General features: G+C 42.0%; 1 protein-coding gene across 1 annotated transcript in view; it reads right to left on the reverse strand.

The window, feature by feature from the left end:
• Positions 1-2514: 2514 nt before the first annotated feature.
• The window catches only part of LOC119463665 (uncharacterized), a 55816-nt gene continuing 36573 nt past the window's right edge, over positions 2515-21757 (reverse strand). The window contains exons 9-14 of the mRNA XM_049655315.1: positions 21074-21311; positions 20019-20117; positions 16358-16435; positions 14435-14544; positions 5131-5189; positions 2515-2564 (exon numbers count right to left, since the gene is read on the reverse strand). Coding sequence (XP_049511272.1) covers positions 2515-2564; positions 5131-5189; positions 14435-14544; positions 16358-16435; positions 20019-20117; positions 21074-21311 — 634 coding nt within the window. The remainder of the gene's footprint in view (positions 2565-5130; positions 5190-14434; positions 14545-16357; positions 16436-20018; positions 20118-21073; positions 21312-21757) is intronic.

Here is a 21757-nt window from a genome sequence, read left to right on the forward strand (position 1 = left end):
CTTCTCCACAAGAAAAGTACAAAGTTACCTATCATGAAAGGGGTCAGGCAAGCAGACACAATCTCTCCAATGCTATTCAGTGCATGCTTAGAAGAAGTATTCAAACTCTTAGACTGGGAAGGCTTAGGGGTGAGGATCGACGGCGAATATCTCAGCAGCCTTCGGTTTGCAGATGACATTGTACTATTCAGCAACAATGCAGACGAATTACAACAAATGATTGAGGACCTTAATCGAGGAAGTGTAAGAATTGGGTTGAAGATGAATATGCAGAAGACAAAGATAATGTTCAATAGCCAGGCAAGGGTACAAGAATTCATGATCGCCAGTCAACCTCTAGAGTCTGTAAAGGAGTACGTTTATCTAGGTCAATTACTCACAGGGGACCCTGATCATGAGAATGAAATTTACAGAAGAATAAAATTGGGCTGGAGTGCATACGGCAGGCATTGCCAAATCCTGACTGGGAGCTTACCACTGTCGTTGAAAAGAAAAGTGTACACTCATTGCATTCTGCCGGTGCTAACATATGGGTCAGAAACTTGTAGGTTAACTAAGAAGCTCGAAAACGAGTTAAGGGCCGCACAAAGAGCGATGGAACGAAAAATCTTAGGAGTAACGTTAAGAAACAGGAAGAGAGTGGTGTGGATCAGAAAACAAACGGGGATGGACGATATTCTAGTTGATATTAAGCGGAAAAAATGGAAATGGGCAGGCCATGTAATGCGTAGGATGGATAACCGGTGGACCACTAGGGTTACAGAATGGATACCAAGTGAAGGGAAGCGCAGTCGAGGACGGCAGAAAACCAGGTGGGATCATGAAGTTAGGAAATTTGCAGGCGCAAGTTGGAATAGGCTAGCACAAGACAGGGGTAATTGGAGATCGCAGGGAGGGGCCTTCGTCCTGCAGTGCACATAAATATAGGCTGATGATGATAATGATGATGCTTTTACTCTCAGCGCGCTCCAGTATTTCCGATGCGGTCGACTGGGAAGGTGTGTAACATGATCCCTTATGCTACGGTATGCCAAATACAGCGCCAGTTTTTCTAGTGGTGGCCGTCATGCCCAAATATAAAGAGCATTCACTAAGTGAAGCAGGTTATCAAGAATAAACATCTTGGTTGGGCAGCGTACGCACAGCACACACAACTACGACCATCAGTTTCACAAATGCAGCTAGAACAACGCTAGAACGACCCATTGTGCATTAGACCCACCCGGTATTTCCTCTTCGCACGCATAAAACAACGCCTATTACAATCCTGCCGATGTAGCTTGGAGCCCCTGAGCACCGTCGATGACCTTGTCAAAGCCACGAACCAAGCTTCATTTTTTGAACATGCACAGAATGAACAGAATTGCCAGTACGTACAGTCGTCATTTTATTGTTGGACAGGAGGCATATTGTGTACATTTTAACAGTGTGGCTCAGTCACGATAGGACGTAATGCAGCCAATGTGGCAGGGAGTGAAACCCGTGACATCTTGCTGTGTACCATATTGATGTGACTACAATTCTTACCATTCTAGACTCATATGCGCTGGAGTGAAATTCTAAGCTATGACCATCGAACCACTTTCCTATGCAATGATAGCTTCTTTGCAAGCTTAATGACGGCTATATTGCAAGACGAACAAATATGAAGATACCAGACAGGCTCAAAAATATATCAACCATTTTGACCGTTTTTGTATAAACGTACTGAGTAGTTAGGGTAGGTCCTTCTGATCATTACGTGAAGTTCAAAAAGGCAATCAATTGGGCTAGTTGATGGCTGTTCACAGTTTCTTCTTGCGCTGTGTACGCAATGAAGAGGACGGGAACAAAAACGACGACAACGAAAGGTGCGTAAGTGAAGCCTTTACGCGCTGCGCGTAAAGCATGGAATTTATTTTCAGGTTGTAAAAATTCGCATCGCTACCGATCGAAGCGGCACTGCTCCTCTCAGTTTTCAGCCGCCCCCTCTGAATTGACGTAGTTAGCCAAATTGACGTAAGTTGAGCGAACCATCCGACTGGCTACCCAGGTCACATCATCAATAATTTTTCCTACTTTATGGTGAACAAATGTTATTCGTCATAGCTGGAATTATGGTTAATTTGTTTTTATAAAAAGTAACAGAAAGAAGTAAAAACGACAATTTATCACTACACTCAAGCACTTCCGGCACACAAGTGTCGTCTGCTTGTCTTCTCCGTTCTCTGCTTCTTCGCGTGCTACGCGTTTAGTGTAGGTCTCGAGCTTTCATTTCGCGAGCACCATGAATCGCTCGTTACGTTGTGGGCTGCAAACGTAGCGATTGGTGACATGTCAAGCGGCGACATCGTGTCCTTCTTCGAGGCAACATCTAAGTGGAATGGCTGCAGCGCATCGGGTTGTCGTCATCAGATCGGCGCCAGCACCTACGCGTTTGCGGCCTTCAGTTGACGCCGGAGGACTGCGACTACAATAGAGAGTTTTAGCCTGTCCGGTATTCGGGTAAACGCAAGCGCAAGCGGACTAGGCGTTTTACCGGATGAGCTGAGGCGCAAACATGAACGCCCGCATGGTGCAGCCACCTGGTGGCACAGACAAACCAGACAAACCAGACAAACAAAGAGTTAATATACCAGTAACCAGGTCTATTCTACTTTGCTGCTGTAAATTTTCAGCAGGAGCGTAATAGAGAACACGTTGTTTTTTGCGTTTAAAATGTTTTGCACTTGGTTACAGCGATAGTATTTTGAGTGGGTAAGCTTTGTGACCCCAGGTGGCTGTACCGTACAGGCGCTCCGCCGCTAAGGCTTAGGCTATAAAGCCCCTTCATCACAGCGGTAGTAGTATGTAGGAGCATTCGTTTACGCCTCCGCCCATCCGCCAAGACGCCCAGCTCGCCTGCGGTTACCGGAATACCGGACACGCTCGGCGCTAAGGCAGAACGCTCTCAACGCACGTTGCTTGGATAGCTCTTGCTGGTGATCGGCGGCCAGGTGGCTTGTAGCGAGGTCAGAGAGGCTTCGCGCGCTGGCTCCGAGACAACCGCAAGTATACGACAGCGCGTCACATCATGAAGCAGAGCCTTGTAACGAACCTTTCCGCTCATAGCTCACATCATTAGTCTTTGTCCTTATTTTAACACTCATATATCTTACGCAATATATAGCGAATTGTTTTAGGCATCTTTACAGCCACGTTTTATCTACCATTTGCTACCCACTGGCCACTCCATCCATAATACATTCAGAACCCATCACCATATGTCATGGCGCTCCATGGCCATAGCTGGCCCTTGCGCCATTAAACACTACACATCATCATCATCATCATGAAGCAGAGCCAGTGAAGGCAGAGCTTAGCGCCGAGTTGAGGAGAGAAAGCGCAACTAGGGAGGAGGGTTACTTGTAATCGTCCGTAGCTCTCTTAACATGAGACGCTTCACTTAAAATGTGTCGCTAAAGTTGTACGGTAGCTGTACCCTACGCATTGCAAAATTTGTCCAAATAGTTTAGGGACCCTTTAAGACTGAAATCTTTGGCGTGTAGCGTTTAATGACCTGAAGACACGCAAGCGATATGAAAAACATCATAGCGGAGAGCTTCAGATTATTTTTGACCACTTAGAGCCCTTTAGGTGTTCACCTCAAGAGTGGTACCGTAGCGGCTTTGATTCCATCCCACGGAATACAGCGGCCGCTGCTGCGAATGGAGATCGTAACCTCGTGCTCCACAGCATAGCATCATTGCCATCGATCCACCACGGTGGCTAAGTGGACAAAATAAACTGCTTTACCTAGAATGAAAGCTCTCAGCAGCTAAAGAAGTGAGTTTTTACCCTTGAGCGACTGCTGCATATAGTTCAATACACTGAAGGAATTTACTTACCCTGACGCATTATATCTGAATACAGGTTCTTGAAGCGCGCCTGCAGGCATACCTGTTGGACGACAGACGGTGCAGTACACTTGAAGTATTGGCATTATTACATTTTTAGCCATGAGGACCACTGTTGCACAAATTGTGTCGTTTAGTGGCGAGTGCCCAAATACTGTCATAAGCTTCCGCTCTTACAAAGAGAGAACATTAATGCAGGAACGTCCATTATATTGCTATGCTTATAATTGCGCACAACGTCAATATCTTGAAAACCATTTTGTAAAAACAACTTTGTTCAAACGTGCAACAAGGATTACTCAGGTGGTCTACAGTACAAGCACTTATGTTATTTTTTGTTATTCGAGAAATAATACCCGCTCTACCACATTCATGCGGAGCTGATTTTACGCTCCCTGAAACACATTTCATAAAAGTATTCCGCCGAGCGTCCCTCACACAAGCGACAAGTACACTGACAAGATAATACTCCTTTTTTTGTTTTTCGTCAGCACGAAAAACTTATGTAATAAATGCGAAAATCTACTAATGTACTGGGCAAGTCTCTGTGACAGGAACCAACGTCGATTGGCGAGGAATTCGACGAGTAGGAACCTTGACTCCAACTTCTCAACTCGTTGAATAAGTATGGGGAAAGTTTCTCATACAAAGACATCAGGACCATTGCAGATTGCTCAAAAATTCCAGTATATCAAAACTTACAACGCTTGAGATATACGAGATTCGCAATTATTTCACTAAATTTAATTTATTACAATTCAAAAAAGCTTTTAGATTGCCTCCGAATGTCGGCTGATTTCCTCAGCGTTTACGAGGACATTTCGAAATGCTCGTATGCGAGCTACGGGCGTTTGTACACACAATGTTTCGCTGCACAAATAATTAGTCAGTGGATTTTCTTTTTTCTTCTTTCTTGTCATTTTGTTATAATTCAAAGAAATACTTAAACTGACGTCTCTGCAACTGGAAGCGTGAAAACGTTGTTACTTCTGGAGAGGCCAATGCTCATTGGTCGTAACTGAAGTGTATCGCAGGCGCACCGCTGCTCAACAGAGGGTGGTGATTAACGAAACAACGAGAAACTTTTCAGGAGCAGTTGAAATCCTGAAGACTTCTTCGAAACTGGATCTTCTGTGGCTTCGTACTCGAAGCAACAAAAACTAATGACAGTATATTTTGCCGGGAATAATTTTATAGCGACTTTTATTAGTATTTTACTACAGCTGCAATTGTTACATAGGGGCGCTAAACTTACCTAAACAAGTGTAGAATTCCGAGTACCTCCCATCAGTAGCTAATGTTGACACCGGCCATCTGAAATGCGCAGTATCAGTTCAAGCTTTTGTTCAATCAACACTAGAGCTTTCACTGTGTCCTAATAAACTGGCAAAATTTTTTTATCGCCACATCCCCAGGTCTACAAATAAACAAAACAAATGTTTGGGTTGCTTCAAAAACCCTCTAGATGTGCATTGCGCTCGCTCCACCCTACGTACCGGTGGATTTATATGGACGCACATCGAGGTGCTTGCGGATATCTAAGGATGCATATCGGAATGCGAGTGATTAAAAATGATAGCATAGGATTGACGAGAGCATGTGGCGCGATCCTATGTCGTTTTATGGTGCTGTTTCAAATCAAAGGAACAAGATGCCCCGTCCCAAGGTGTATACTCCCGAATCTCGAATGGAAGGTCATATGGAACTGCATATTCTCACGTTGTAGTGACGGTGAAGAACACAGTAACAAAAACTATAAATCATGAAAAAACTCTCTATTGTGCGAACCTGTGCCCAGAACAAACAAGCAACAGTCCAGCACAAAGATAGCGGCGAGCAGAGTCGGCGATTGTCGAAAATCTGATTTACGGGTCAAGCGCGCCGGCTTTTATACATGACCCATCGATGATTCCAGGGTAATCGCTGGTGCCCGTGTGACTTCCAGAAAGCACCACACAATTCACGTCGCGCACACAATCTTTTTACGCACGGTTCGGCGAGAACTTACTCAACAGATAGAATCAACGATAACATCCAAGTAGGTTCTAAATCATGCAGGCGTTGTTAGCTTTATGTTATTAGCAGTCGAAATGCTGTCGTCAAGAAAAGGATAAATCAGTGCACGTGTCAATATGTTTAGTGGGCCTTTATTACTGGGAATGCACCGCTTCTCAATTAATTCCTCAGAAGACAGCTTTAGTCATTTAATACGTGGAAGTGGGAACTTAGATCGAGAGATCTTTAAATCCAAGCGCTTCTAGGAGGGCTTGCATAATCATATTAATCTTTTCGATGCTTTTTTGCCACCAATACTCCAGGTCTCTTGCTTCTCTCTACTGCTGACAGGTTCATGCTTCGATCTATATTAAGTCCAAGCGCTTGTAGGACGGCTTGCCTTTAATATGGATCGAAGCATCAACCTGTCTCCGCAAGAGACCTAGAGTAGTGGTGGGAAAAAAAGTAGGGAAGAGATGGATACGATTGGATCCGCTACAGGCCTATGAAGCGGTACAAGGCAGAGAAGTTTTGAGGAGAAAAAGGATTAATGAGATGTATACGAAAATGCTACAAGTAAAATTGTGTATAGGACACCTTAATGATTAACTCAAGCAGGCTAGGTGACTATTTTTCACCTCCATGTTTCGAAAGGGAATTCCAATAAATAGTCCTCATCATCATCAAAAGTGCCAGAAAGGAGCCCAGACAACAGTACGCGCATCACAAATAACGCGTAGCAGCTACTGTCATACTCAGATAGGTAGATGAGCTCTGTCCTAACTTGTTAGCGCTCGTAAGTGGGGCTCATGTGCACAAAACATCGTTGGATTTATTTGCCCAATGAACCGCCGGTCTGAGTTCCAGTACTCAGGATAGCGGTTGGGCTGATAACGATTTCATAACCATTTCAGCGTTTGTTGTAGACGGGGTTGTAACACTTAAAGTGGCAGACCTATCTCGTCTACATGGAGAAAGTTGTCTTCATTCCCTCGAACTTCGACGATCACCTCTAGTGAACTAAAGCTATACTTCAGGCAGGTCCTCCAGACAGACCTTAAAGCCAGAAAGTACCATTTTCCTTACGCAGAGGATATCCTGGTTCTGGGGCATGACAAGAGCAAGTCTAGGTTTTGTCTTCCCGAACCGAGGATAGGTACTTTGTCAAGCACTTTTCGTGCACCGCCGCGCCACTGACAGGAAATAAGACGCCGACATGAAGTGCGCCAGCCGAAACATTCCAAAAGCACAACTCCTCCAATCGACAACAGTGCTGGCGCACTTGGACAAAGTCGCCGCTGCGAAAGATTACGTCAACGCAAGTAGTATACGCATGGGTGTCTGGCATGGGTGTCTGGTAACTTGGCGGAAGCGGCTGCTTACTGCAAGCAGCAACTTACTGCGTCTCTGCCTTTTTGCTGCAGATTGCTTTCGTGGCTGTCTGTACTGCGCACCCACCACCCGATCCGGCTGCGTACACGTGCCTGTACGAGCGTTGATCTGTCTCTTCTGCTGCAAGTGGTGTGCCATCAACAGCAAGCGACTACCTGCAGCCTGGGCCCGGACGTCACGCACCTCAAGCTACAAAAGGAGCTGTTCACCGGTGGAATCTTCACTTGGCGGCAGCGGCGGCTTACTGCAAGCAGCAACTTAGTGCGTCTCTGCCTTTTTGCTGCAGGTTAGTGGCAGAGCGTCTGTACGATATTTCTTTTTCTGCTTTTGTTTGCCGTTGCTGCTGCCAAAGTGTAAAGTAGTTTCTGCTTGTAAACTTGTGTCAAAAATGTGACGCCATTTTTTGTGTGTGCCTAGTGAGATGGCTAAGGAATTGGCAAAGCTCGAAAAGGAGATGAAGGCAGAAATGCTTCGGCTTAAAGATGAATTCCGTCAAGAAATTAAGACATTACGAGAAGGCATTGAAAGAGAGCTGAGAGCAGAAATTCGTGATTTGAAAAATGAGCATCAAACCATCACAAAAAGTCTTGATTTTGCACATGAGTCTATAGAAGACTTGCAAAAGAAACTTGAGGCCGAAATTTCTAAAAATGCTGCGTTACAGAAAGAGAATAAAGGTCTGAAGGAAAGGTGCACATTCGTGGAAACTCGAAATGAAGAACTTGAGAGGGGTGTTGTATAAGTGGAGCAGTATTCCAGGAACTCTAACCTAGAAATAAAGGGCGTGTTGAAACAAGACGGGGAGAACCTCAGGGACATTGTTTCCAAAATAGGAAACGCTGTTGGTGAGCCGATAAGGGAAACTGATATTGAGTGTTTTCATCGTGTCCCTACTCGTAACACTCAGGAAACGAACGTAATTGTTCAACTCAAGTCACGCGCAAAACGTGAAGCGATACTAAGCAAGGCAAGGAAGGCTCGGATTACTAATTCTAATGTTGGGCTAGACAACACAGCATCGATATACGTAAATGAACACCTCTTCCCGGCTCTAAAGAAGTTGCTTGGCATGGCTGTGAAGCGGAAACGTGACAACCAGTAGAAGTCGGTTTGGACCTTCAATGAAAATATCTTCGCCAGCAGTTTGAGACTTCTGATGCCATAAAGATTGTTTGCGAGGGCGACCTTGAAAAGATAATTTAAACAGTGCGTGTTCTTTTTTTCAGCTGACTGTAATGGCTGTAAATTACCAAGAGTCTGCCTCACCTAATATGATTACATTTTGCTCTAGGTCCTTAAACTCTGTACTGCATTTTAATGTACAATCTGCCCAAGAGAAACACGACACTATTACACACTTACTAAGTGAATTCTCTTTTAAATCTGACATAGTTATGATGACAGACACATGGTATAACGAAGGATGTGATACTTTGTGTCTTGAAGGATACAAAAATTTCTTTATAAACCGCACAAATCGGCGTGGAGGTGGTGTCGCTCTTTACACTGATATCTCTAAAAACTTTGAAATCCTACCAGAATACTCGGCAATTACCGGTGACTGTGAATTTTTATGTGTAAAAAATAGCTCTGAGCTAGCTACTGTGGTGTATCGCCCTCCAAACAGCAACCTAATGTTGTTTATGAATTATTTTGAGGTATTGTTGGAATACGCTCGCTCAAATAATTTTACATTAATTTGTGGAGGTGATTTCAACATAAATGTTCTTGATGACACACCTATTGCGCGTGACTTTACTACGAGGCTACTTTCATCAGGCTTTGTTAATATAATCAAAACACCTACTCGAGTAACGGTGTCCACTTCGTCTGCGCTACACTTGCTAATTACAAACTGCGAAACTGTAATTCGTGACGCTGGTACATTAGCATGGAAAATTAGCGACCATTGTCCAATTTTTATGCGTTATGATGCTCCTGGGAAAACCGGAAAACGTCAGTGCGACGCAGTTACGGTTCAGTGTATCTCCGATGATGGGTTAGACGCTTTCAAATCTAATATTTCTTCGCAAGATTGGTCGTGCGTATAGGAACAAATAAATGTTAAGGACGCATATTTAGAATTTCTGGAGACATTTACGAACATTTACATGATGCATTTTCGTTTTAAAACTTTCAGACCATCCAGAAAAATAGGAAAACTGTGGGTAACGCCTGCACACAAAAGAGAAATGAATCGCAAAAACAAGCTTTTCCACGCTTTCTTAAAGACAAGATGTCCTACTGCACTAAAGAAGTTCAAAGAAGTTAGAAATAAGCTAAATGCGGAACTACGGCGAGCTAAGGCAACTTATTGCGAAAATATTTTTGGTAACATTTCAAACAAGGACTCCTCTGCAGCATGGAATGCAGTAAATAAAGTTTTAGGCCATGAAAGAAAAAATGCGTCTCCGGAAGAAATAACGCACGAAAACAGAGTGTATACTAGTGATGCTCTCGCAGAATTTTTTAATAAGCACTTCGTTGGCAATAACACTCCTGCTACAAATCCCCTACACGGCGATGGCTTTGCCAATATGTGGACTGAAAGTATGTTCCTTCATCCCACAGATGAAGTCGAAGTTTATAGGACTTTCATGTCTTTAAAGAATACGAGAGCACTAGACATAGACAACCTCCAAATTAGAGAAATCAAAACAATACTTAATACATAGTGCCCGTACTTGCATCCATATATAACTTGTCGATAGAACTAGATGAATTCCCAGATGCAATGAAACGATCAAGAGTGTCTGTTGTATATAAAAGCGGAGACAAAAACGTGCCTAAAGATTACCAACCTATATCTATTATACCTATCTTTGCTAAAGCCTTTGAAAAAATCCTGCATTATCGGCTCAATAACTTTTTTCAGAGGATACAGCTTCTGTCAGAATCACAACATGGTTTTCGTAAGGGATGGTCAACCGAATCAGCATTATTAGAACTGAAAGAACATGTACTAATAAACATTCAAAAGAAACTAATAACTCTAGCCTTATTCATAGATTTCAGCAAGGCATTTGATTCACTTGACCATAAAATTTTAGCACATAAGTTATGAATCTGTGGAATACGTGGTAAACCTTTATCTTTAATTCGATCTTACCTTACAAACAGAAGCCAGTATGTATGTATCGGCACGCACAAATCATCTTTACTAACAATAACAACAGGCGTACCGCAAGGAAGCGTATTGGGACCGCTTCTGTCTAATGTTTACATAAATAGCATAATTAACATTCATTTGACAGTAAATTTCATTATATATGCGGATGATTGCACCGTGCTTCTTTCTGGTCCTGATGCGACCAAACTGGCGGTTGACTGTAACAATATACTTGACAAAATTGTTCGCTGGTCTTCCTCAAACTCGCTTAAAATTAGTCCTTCAAAAACAAAAGTTAAGTTTTTTCGAGCCAGAAACAAGGCTATTAGGCTGGAACAGGTCATTAGATGTGGTAAGGATGACATAGACATAGTTGAGGAACACACTATTCTTGGCATTACACTATCTCCAAATCTTTCATGGGATTCACACATTTTAAACCTTTGTAAAAATCTTGCATCTGTCAGTGGTGCGATGTCACTTGGTCGTGCGCTTCCTTTAAATATTAAAATTAAAATATATTATGCATTGTTTGCTTCTCGCATTAATTATTGTAATTTGTTCTGGCTAACAACAACTAAAGCAAACATTCAAAAACTTGTAATTTTGCAAAAAAAATTTATAAGACAGATCGCCAACCTTGAATATTGTGAATCTACTCAGTGCGCTTTTCAAATCTTCAACATAATTCGCATAAAAAACATGTATGACTATCGTGTTCTGGTGTCTTTTTATCATTCAAATAAAATATTTAGACGGTTCTTAGAAACAGCGGTGAGCTTAACTGTACACAGACCTGTGTTAAATACACGCAGCACACACACGTGGTTTTTGCCACGTTTTCGAACAGATTACAAACTTCAAATGGCACAATACAATCTTCCTTTACTTCTGAACAAATACAAAGAAACGAAATACATGTCTAAATCTCAGTTGCGAGCATTTTTTGTGAAAGTGTTGTAATAAATGTCTTGTTATGGCAATTTTTTAATAAAATACTCATATTTCTATCTGTTTTCTTGTGTATTGATGGCACACTCTCTATATTTTGATCCTATACTATGTTTTACTTGCTGGTTTTGTTTATCAACATATACGTATGCTTACATGCCCACTTTCATTATTTGCTAAGTATCTTGTTTTTGCCGTTTCGTTGTATCTGCCTTGTAACGGCTACCTGGGCCTCTGTCAAGCTGTCTACACAGCTTTTAGCCTAGGTAGCCATCCAGTACTGTCTAGGGAATAAACTGAATGAATGAATGAATGAATGAATGAATGAATGAATGAATGAATGAATGAATGAATGAATGAATGAATGAATGAAAATACAAACTTGAAAAGGTCATCGCATATGTTATGCGGTCGCTATAGAAGGCGGGAGCGAAAAATTCTATTAATTCAAGCAGCAAGAGCGCTTACTGCTGTCAGCTGTCTAAAAGACATTGCTACTCTACCGTAGTTATCAACGACGCTGAATGGCATCCATAAAGCTTAGATTCAGCTGCACATATTATCAATGATCTTGTTTCAGAAGTAGGAATGAATTAGATTACTCAAATGTTACAGACTTGCGCAAAGAGGAGTTAGCAATTCTTCAATATTGTTCAGTAAACAGCAGCGACATACTTGGATGGCCAATCCGAAAGTCTATTACAATGCCGAAAATGACGATAATGCACCCAAATTCAGTTACAGAATCAAACTTGTTTGCTGCTATGTAATCGTGGATTGAGAGACATGCAACTATCACCAGCACTTATACCACTTGGCCACCCACGATTAACACTATCCTCGGAGAGATAGAAAAAACATTTATTTGGACCATCTAGGTCGTTGGTCTTGAAGTCGAGTTCGTGGTGGTCCCATTCCAGGACTCCACTGGCCATGGCTGCTCGACGAAATTGCTGAACGAGAGCTTCTTGTCCCGCCAGGGTATCACCGGTCAGCTGTACCTCCCACCACTCAAATGGCGTGCTAGGCCAATGTGTCTGAATTCGCACACCGGAGTTTTCATTACAATCGTTTTTCACTGGCCGGCCGCCTTCACTAGCATATACTCGATGCTAAGATTATTGATGGGCATGTCCTTACGGACCGCTATGTCATTCGAGGTGATCCCTACATACAGCCTAGGCAAGGAAGACAAACATTGGCGGGATAGAAACTAAAACGGCACATGTTCAGAAACACCACAACACTATCGATATGCAGAAAATATATATTTGATTAAGCGATGCTTGAGATCAGGCATGTTGGTATCCGTCACCAGCAGAATTCAAGCGCGAAAAATTAGGGACGAAAATAAGAACATGGACAAGGGCGGGTCCGCGTCTGTATTTTTTTGCCCTGTTTTTCTTGCAGGCTTCAAGTCTACTTGTGACATGTAAAACCAAACTTTGATAGTTCCACATAGCGTTCTTTAGACAAGCGACTTACACCTTAATGATTCACTCAAGCAGGCTAGGTGACTATTTTTCACCGCCCTGTCTATAGACATGTTAGCCTAAAGCCCAAATTTTTATCTTAAAGTGAAATAAATTATTAAGGGGAGATTCGGGTCAAAAATCGCATCATTTTTTAACTAAATAGTCTTTAGATCGTTGATTCAAAATTTAGCATCAACGTTTTATTTTCATGTTTAAAAAGCTATATGCTGCTTTGGAATACTGCGAAAATTATTCAAATCTAGGGTAGCTCGCTATGATGGTTTCGTTTTTCTTTTAGTGCTAGGCTGATGACCCTCGCAGCCACACGTTTTGCCCAGATGCCAAGCTTTCTTGGTGTAAGCGCAAGCGAGCACTAGCCTTGGCTAATTTGGCATATGCTCATTTGGGAACTTTTACGAGTGCCCAAGCAATGGCCCTGCTTTTTACGTATGAGCAGCTGGCAGATGAAAAGCGCATCTCTTGCTATGCTGAGGCCAATACTGAAAACGCGGCTGTCTACGGCAAGATTTGGTTCCAGTGCCACTAAACGAAATTTTCTTGATGCACTGTTTTGGAGAGAGAGAAATAATAACTTTTATTGATTTTCCAGGATGGGGTCAGGGGGGTGGGTTGGGAGTCCCTTGCCTCCCCTCTCAGCCATCGGACAGAATCCCCTGCTCGTTGACGCGGACCTCGGCCATCCGGACAACCTGGGACTGAGTCTCGGCATCCGCGTTGTGGAGATGGCCACTTCTAAAGCCATAGTTTGGTTCAACAAAGACCACGAAAGCTTTGAGGGGGTTCTACAAAAGTCGGCCGTCCTTCCAACTCTGGAGTTGATAGCTCTTAGCCGCATGAGACATAGGAGAAGAATGGAAAGGATGTCTATGGAACAGACGCCTGAAATAAAATTCCCTCGTCGGAGTGCAACAGAGAATCTGCCCGTAGGAGAAATCTCACAAGGTTTCTGAGGGTACCACCTACGCAGCGGGATAATTTTGAAGTTTTACACTTCTGAAAATACTAGTCTACATTGTGGCCATTACTGGACCAAAGTGGTAATCTGCAATAGTAATAGGCATGTTTAGAAATTTTAAATTGTCTATTTCTGTTTTTATTATTTTAGGATGTTTCTACTGCGTGTGTTGAGCTGAGCTAAATTTTGCATATACCTTAAAAAATAAATAAAGAATTGAGATATTGAGACCTTGTAATTTGCAGCAATTCTGGTTATGCACAATTTAGGGGAAAACTCATTAATGTGCTTGATGATGAAAACAGTGAATAAAACACATATAAATACTATGCCAAACGGGCATATTTTTCGCTTATGTGCAATCTACATTATCTTATGGCACTCTAATAGGCTTGGTAGGAAGTCCTAATCTTGCGCTAGGGACCATACTTAATGCACTTCCCACATCATAGAAAGATAACTATACCAAATATTCAGAAAGTAACAACTTCTTTAAGAGCATGAAAATAATGTCTGTGTTTAAAATTACATTCAGTTAGCTTTATCACTTACTATCTCAGAGGAGGAAAATTTGCAGCAAGAAAATGTCAACGTTTCAAGTAAATAACCTGAAAGTGACATTTTCATGTCACCAGTATGTCGTTGTCTTCTTTGTACTCACATATCTTTTCTATCGTACGCCTGCCCATTTTTTCTCAGCATTTGGAGAAAATTGTTGTCCCGATAGGCGTATATATACCGTAAAAGAGTGTCCTGCGCTCCTACCTTGACCTGAATATGAACGAACAAAAAAGAATACATATGTTATCCAGTAAACAGCAAAGCGACGCAAGGTAACAGTTTTAGGTCACGTCTATTCCATTTTTTTTTTCTTGGTGGTCATCCCTCCCTCTACATCACTTAGGCTTATGAGCCATGCTTTCGAATAAATGATGTATTCATTCATTAAAGAAGCACAGAATATTGTGGTAATGATTATTTGGATTGTGTCTATTGCATCTCGCATTAGAAAGTGCCAAGGAAGGCTACATTGTTGGTTTATATTTGCTGCATCTATGATGTCATGAAATTAGGAACAGTGAAAAGTTTTTTGCGCGTGTCTGACATGACGCCCAGGTGCCTGCATAATGCATCCCAAATAGCTAATTCCGCTCCTGCAGCTTATTAGCAAGCTTTGGGACACAGCACTAGCAGTCTTACTATATGGAGATAGCAATCTGTAATGCCATGGTCGGCTGCTTTCTGCAAAGTACAAAGTTTAAGCTATCCGCTATATCTCGTACGAACACAGAGTGCGTACTTCGATAAAATACTTTTTATGTATGCCTAGGGTATTCACAAAAACAATGGCTAGTTCGCGTGTCCCTCAAGTTGTGCACGCGATCCTTCTCTGTATGCTTATGTGCAACGAAGTATTATTATCCGTGTTTTACAAATTATATTTTATGTCCGCTTTAAAGAAGCCGAACTTTTTCTCGCCATGAGGCTTTATCGTATTTACAACCTTGAATACAGGTATTGGGCGAACAGGTTAAAATATTTGTAACTGCATCAGTAATTGATGACCTCGCAAGATATCATCCTTTCACCGAATTCACAGCGAACATACGGTACTTCATAGTCAAACCTAGTTAGTATAGGACGGCTACATTTTCATTAATGTTTATCAGCAAAGATTCGGGAGCACGTTGAAGCACATCGATAACGTGAAACCTTGTGAACTTGCGACAATGTTTGACGCTTTCAATTTTGCCACTGGTCACACACCTTTCCTGCTACCTTATGAACTTTCAACTCAAATAATTCCCGTGACCAAAAGCGCCATGAAGTTCCAATAGGCAGTCAGACCAGGGGCCAATGCAGCATCTGCAGCAATCCTTAACTGAGCAAAATATATCTGCTTTGGAGACTCTTTCGTTCCAATTCTACTTCAGAGCACTTCCTGTGTTGTTTGCATGTTTTGTTGATATTAAACAATAATATTGGGCAAGAACAGTTTTACAGTCTTCCTTCATAGAATATAAGACTTTACAATACAGAATTAATTTTTCTTTTTAACACTCAGATTGGTATTAACGTATTCTTGATCTTCAGAACAATCCATATATGTGATTGTTCACCACACTCTTCTGACACCGTATGCATCGATCTTCGCATCCGCCTAGACAAACAGAAAGCTAACATGAAAATTAGATTCAGTATTGAGCATGCTACGCTGAATATTTTTCAGGATATTTGCATACTGTCCGGAGTATGCAATTAATTCAGTATAAACTCTGCAGTATTTCCCTGAGGCGACGCTGCTTAGGCAACTGCCGGCCCTCCACGCCGTCCTCTACCAAGGAAATATTTCCCCTTTAAAAGTGCACTATAGGTAAAGATAACAGAAAATAGCCATATTTTTTCAGTTGCATTCCTGTCCTTGCATTACCTTGAATCAAAAATATATTATGGTTGTGCAGTTTCATATTGACAAACTTGAACTCCTAATCTTTATTACGCATTTAGCAGAGTGGTTTTCAAATTATAGTATAAGGTATGTAATTACAACTCCTTAATACGTGAATATAATGTCTTTACTTACGAGATCGTACTGTTGTTGAATAGCAGATTCATCAAGGAGTTTATGGGGAGCGCCTATTTGGTACTGCAGTTCCCTCATCTGCATATAAGTAACAAGTTAATTTTGTAAATCATAAAATGTAGGGAAATTATATAAACTACATGGCAAGTTACAAATTATGATTTCATGCAGATTCCATTCATTGAGTATTACGCAGCCACAAAAATATAATCACCGGTTACAAGTGGAGCACTACTGCCATATCACTTGCTATACTTCAAGAGGCGGATAATATTCATGTAACAAGTCACACTGCAGAATGAAAAGTGCAAAATACCAGTAAGTTTTTCTGAAATATTGTGGCAGAGTAGTCTCTGTGCACGGAATTGAGGTTGGTCTATGCTTCATGCACGTACAAATTTTCAGGATCCTTATACTATCAGGAGTTTGGGACAACTGCTCGCAAAGCCACCACGAAACATACTACCTTTTACCCTGCTCTCTACATCTGCACCAAAAAGATGTGTGGGAAAACCTACACGTCAGCTTTGCTGTCCCGGTTGTGCAACGTATTTCATTTACAATTTTAGTGCGCACAAAACAATGAACCGCTAAGCTCCGCAGACGTAATACGGGGGACCAATAGGCGTGTTTTACAACGATTCGTTTCAATATCTGTTCTCTTTGGCCTTCGTGATTGCCTCTCAACAAGCAGTTCTCCTGATATTACCGTAATTTGCGAGCTTATTGAGAAAAATAATTATATATCTATAGGCTGCATACGTAGAAGATAATCCTAAGAAAATCGGCATCCGGAACAAATTCCCAATTCTACCAGTTCTGGCAGATTGACTATCCCTCATAATTTTTCATGAAAGGTGCCTAAGAGACACACTTCCTAACTTATTTCAATAGAGAATGACTAACTTACCGTTAAGTAAAACTTTGTAACAAGACTAGAGCAGCCACAGAGTTGGAACACGAAGACTAGTACTCCCCGCGCGCCACCTTACAATAACGAATTAAAAAAAATTTCATCTATATGCAACATCCGTTAAAGTATGTCGTATGGCTGCTGAAACAGATTTATTGGAAATCAAAAGGTGTTGAAACAAATCTGGATATCCTCAAGATTACAGACGAAGCATAACCCAGCTTTTTACAACTAGGCGATAGCAAAATATCCATCGTCTAACCGGGTGTAAAAGTAAATGCACCCGTCATTTTCGCTATACTTCACTAATAACAATTGTAACGTTTTTCAATTCGACGCAATACATGACAACTTTGAATCCACTGTGTTCTTATATGTAACTTCCTATGTGTGCCTGATATTCACAAAAAGGTCATTTATGCCTTACTTGGTAGGGTAGGGTCTTAGTAAGAACGCTGGGTCAGAAAACAAACAATATTTCCGGCACATTGTGCTAGACAACTGGACCCTGGATGTTCTGAGGTGTTCCGAAACATTTCGCTAGCCTTGCAACACGTATTTCATTATGTCAATCTGATTGGCACTCGGAACTCCTGTGGCCAGCTCTGCTCCCCTTCGGTGCAGTCGAGCAAGGATTGTCAACAGCAGTCTTGTTGAAAGGGGCGTCTTCCTGTATAAGCATACTTGCCGTGCAATAAATCCGCAAAATAACAGTGCCCGCCGTGATAGCATCGCTATAGCCTTGGTTTTCGGAATGTATGGGGCACCTACCTCTCTGCCTTCTCTCCAGAATCAGCACTTACAGCACAATATAATATTGCCTTCTGACGCCTTCGATACCGTACAATTATCCCGAAACGCTGCGCACAAACATAGATGTTGCCAGTCTTTCAATAAACGAAGCAGAAACCAATATATCGCATCCAATCACCTAAAGGAGACAATTTCAACGTTTTAGAGCCCAGCTGTCAGGTGCCCTTTCTTCTGTTGAGCATCGGCGTTCCTCGGCGTCCTAAGCGCAACCGAGCGTAACCGGGCCGGTTCGCATAGCCGCGGGCCGGGGCCGGGCCTGGTCATGTAGGTGAGGGCACGGGATAGCCCTGGGCTTGAAACCACTGGCCCGGACCGGGCATGGGCTTGGATCCACGGGCCCGGGCTGGGCTCGGTGCACTAATGGCGAGCCCACGTCCGGCCCGGGCTGGAAAATTCGGTCCATGCAGTGCTCTAGCTATGAGCCCTTGGTTCCTTGGTACCCATGAATCACTGTTTCAACAATGCAATGCTTTCTAAACAATATTCTACGAATCCCGTTATTGTGAATCTGCCTATGCAAAGTTGCAATGTAATTTTAAAGGCAACGTGCTTGATCCGTGCGTGATCGCTTTGTAATAGCAAATCATAATACAGCTCGTTTACTAATGTAACTGTTCCAATAAATAAATTTTGTCCAATATTCATTATCATCACTAGCCTATATTTATGTCCACTGCAGGGCGAAGGCCCCTCCCTGCGATCTCCAATTTCCGCTGCCTTGCGCTACCTGATTCCAACTTGCGCCTATAAATTTCCTAACTACATCACTCAGCCTAGTTTTCTGCCGTCCTCTACTGTGCTTCCCTTCTTTTGGTATCCATTCTATAACTCTAATGGTACACCGTTTATCCATCATACGCATTGCATGGCCAGGCCAGCTCCATTTTTTCCTCTTAACGTCAACTAGAATATCGGCTGTCCCCGTTTGCTCTCTCATCTACACCGCTCTCTTTCCTGTCTCTTAACCTTAGGCCTAACGTTTTTCTGTTCATCGCCCTTTGTGCAGTTCTTATCTTGTTCTCGAGCTTCGTTGTTAACCTCCAAGTTTCTGCCCCATATGAAAGCACGGGTAGAATGCCATCATTCTGAACTTTTCTTCTCAACAATAGTGGTAAGCTCACAGTCAGAATTTGGTAATGCCAGCCGTATGCACTCCAAGCCAATTTTATTCTTCAGTAAATTGCCTTCTCATGATCAGGGTCCCCTGCGAGTATTTGACCTAGATAAACGTATTCCTTTACAGACTCTAGAGGCTAACTGGCGAGTCTGTTCCCTTGCCAGGCTTTTGAACATTATCTTTGTCTTCAGCATAATGATCTTCAACCCCACTCTTACACTTTCTCGGTTAAGGTCCTCAATCATTTGCTGTAATTCGTCCCCATTGTTGCTGAATAGGACAATGTCATCTGCAAACCGAAGGTTGATGAGATATTCGTCATTGATCCTCCCTCCTAAGCCTTCCCAGTCTAAGAGGTTGAATAGTTCTTCTAAGCATGCAGTGATTAGCGTTGGAGAAAATGTGTCTCCTTGCCTGACCCCTTTCTTGATCGGTAACTTTCTACTGTTCTTGTGAAGAGCCAAGGTAGCTGTGGAATCTTTGTAGATATTTGCCAAGAAATTCACGTATGCCTCCTGTACTCCTTGATGACGCAATACTTCTATGACTGCTGGTATCTGGACTGAATTGAATGCCTTTTCATAATCTATGAAAGCCAAATAGAGAGGTTTATTGTAATCCGAAGATTTCTCAAATATTATTACTACTCCAATTGCATAGTTGTCTATAGCGTACACGCGTACCTAACACCTACACAGTACTCGAAGCTCACGCATGCTTTATGGAGGTTGACAGTGATGTCAATTATTATATAATGAGGTGTTCTAACAAAGAAAATAAGAAAGATGTTTATCAGAAATTTAAAGCAATTTGATTACCCATTGCAGCGAGTTCTCGTGCGCCTCAGTATCCATCCATGAATTCATGCCAACAAAACTATAGAATGATGAATTAAGGTAATGCGCTACTCCAGATACCTGTGTCGAGAAAAAAACGTAATAAAAAACTGTGAGGACAAACAAAAACTAACATATATTAGGAAAATCAGCACAAACATATTTAACAAGGCATAGAACCAAGAAAATTGCATTTTCCCTATGGTGCATATGCTTGTTTAAGTCATGATAACGCATTGTATTTTCAGATAGCTTTAACACAAAGTCTGAATTATGAAGCTTCGCACCCAAGATTTTATTTACGCACTCCTATTTCCGAACGCAACACTTTGCGAAGCAGCAGGCAAGCCGCAAGAAGAAGAAACTGAGAAACATGTTTTCGAAAGCCAGCTTTCTTTTCTCTCAGAGAGCCTCGACTTTCGTGCGAAGTAGTTGCCATTGCTGCTAGGATCCTTTCATTCCAGAAGTACGAAGCTCACACAATCATCCTGTTCACAAGATTTTTCTTTGGCGTGTAACGCGTCGATGACATTGAAGCTTGGTTGATATTTGCTAAGGGTACAAATCTGAGAAACACGTATAGTATATTCTTCTAGGTTTGAAGTAAAGTTATATCAACTGTTGAAGTGAGCCCACCATGTAACGTTTTAGGTAGTCATTCTTTCCTTCATGATATCGAACAGTAAAACTCCACTTTCTATGGTTGCATTTCCATGCTTCTTTATTCAAGGTCCTTGCACAGATCGGTAGGCTTTAAGTGATTAGTTCAAAACAGTAAAGAACACTGCAAGCATCAATTGCTGCCGTAGTTGCCGCCATTCCAGCAAGCCACGTTCCCTGTAGCAGCCCCTAAAGCAGATGGAAAACAACTGTTTCAGCATATATTTTGTATCTGCCACTGACGGCAGTGTTCTTGCAATAATATTGGTTAATGTGTAAAAAAATCCTTATTTGTCTCTAAACTGAACAGACATGTATCCACTTTCTTACGTTTTCGATGGCTCCTTAACTGAAGAGACATGTATCCACTTTCTTACGTTTTCGATGGCTCCTTCACCGAAGTAGCGCAACAGGTACAAATGTGCGATGCCCGCTTCCATCACACCGTGATATCCAATGAGCTTGTCAATACAGTGATTTTCGTTCAAATCCACTTGGATACCAGGTTTTGGCAGAGTACGAAGAAAGCTGTTCAGATAATTTCGGACCTCAAAGGTCATTACGTCCGCAACCTCTCGAACAAAGTACCAGCCAATGTAGTTTACTAGCTTCCTCCTGGAATATAACCGGAGAATGAGCAAAAATAAATAAAGCTGTCAATGCCAATGAGTTCTGCACTTCTACGTTTCTTGAATGCAAACGTTAGCCTCACTTATTGACCTAAGTGGCACAGACGTTTTGATAGAGGACTCGCAGTGCAACTTTTTATTTTTCCCGCTTACTTCGCAGCACGCAGAAGCAATAGGCAAAATGTCTGTCTAATAATATTTTGCACTTTTCCTTTACCAAGTCTTTAAGGATCTGCATAAATTGGGAGAGCATTCATCATGAAACACTTATATACGCTCGGAAGTTTCTTAGACTTTAGCAAAGCATTTCATTCTATCAAACATGAACTTGTCTTCTGTTCACCAGCCACCTGAGCTAGTGCCTTATAGAGATGACACAACTGTTTTTTTTTTTTCACCTCCCATCATAGCTACCGCAAATACATGCCTGCT

This window comes from Dermacentor silvarum, chromosome 9 (assembly GCF_013339745.2).
Source record: "Dermacentor silvarum isolate Dsil-2018 chromosome 9, BIME_Dsil_1.4, whole genome shotgun sequence".
NCBI lineage: Eukaryota > Metazoa > Arthropoda > Arachnida > Ixodida > Ixodidae > Dermacentor > Dermacentor silvarum.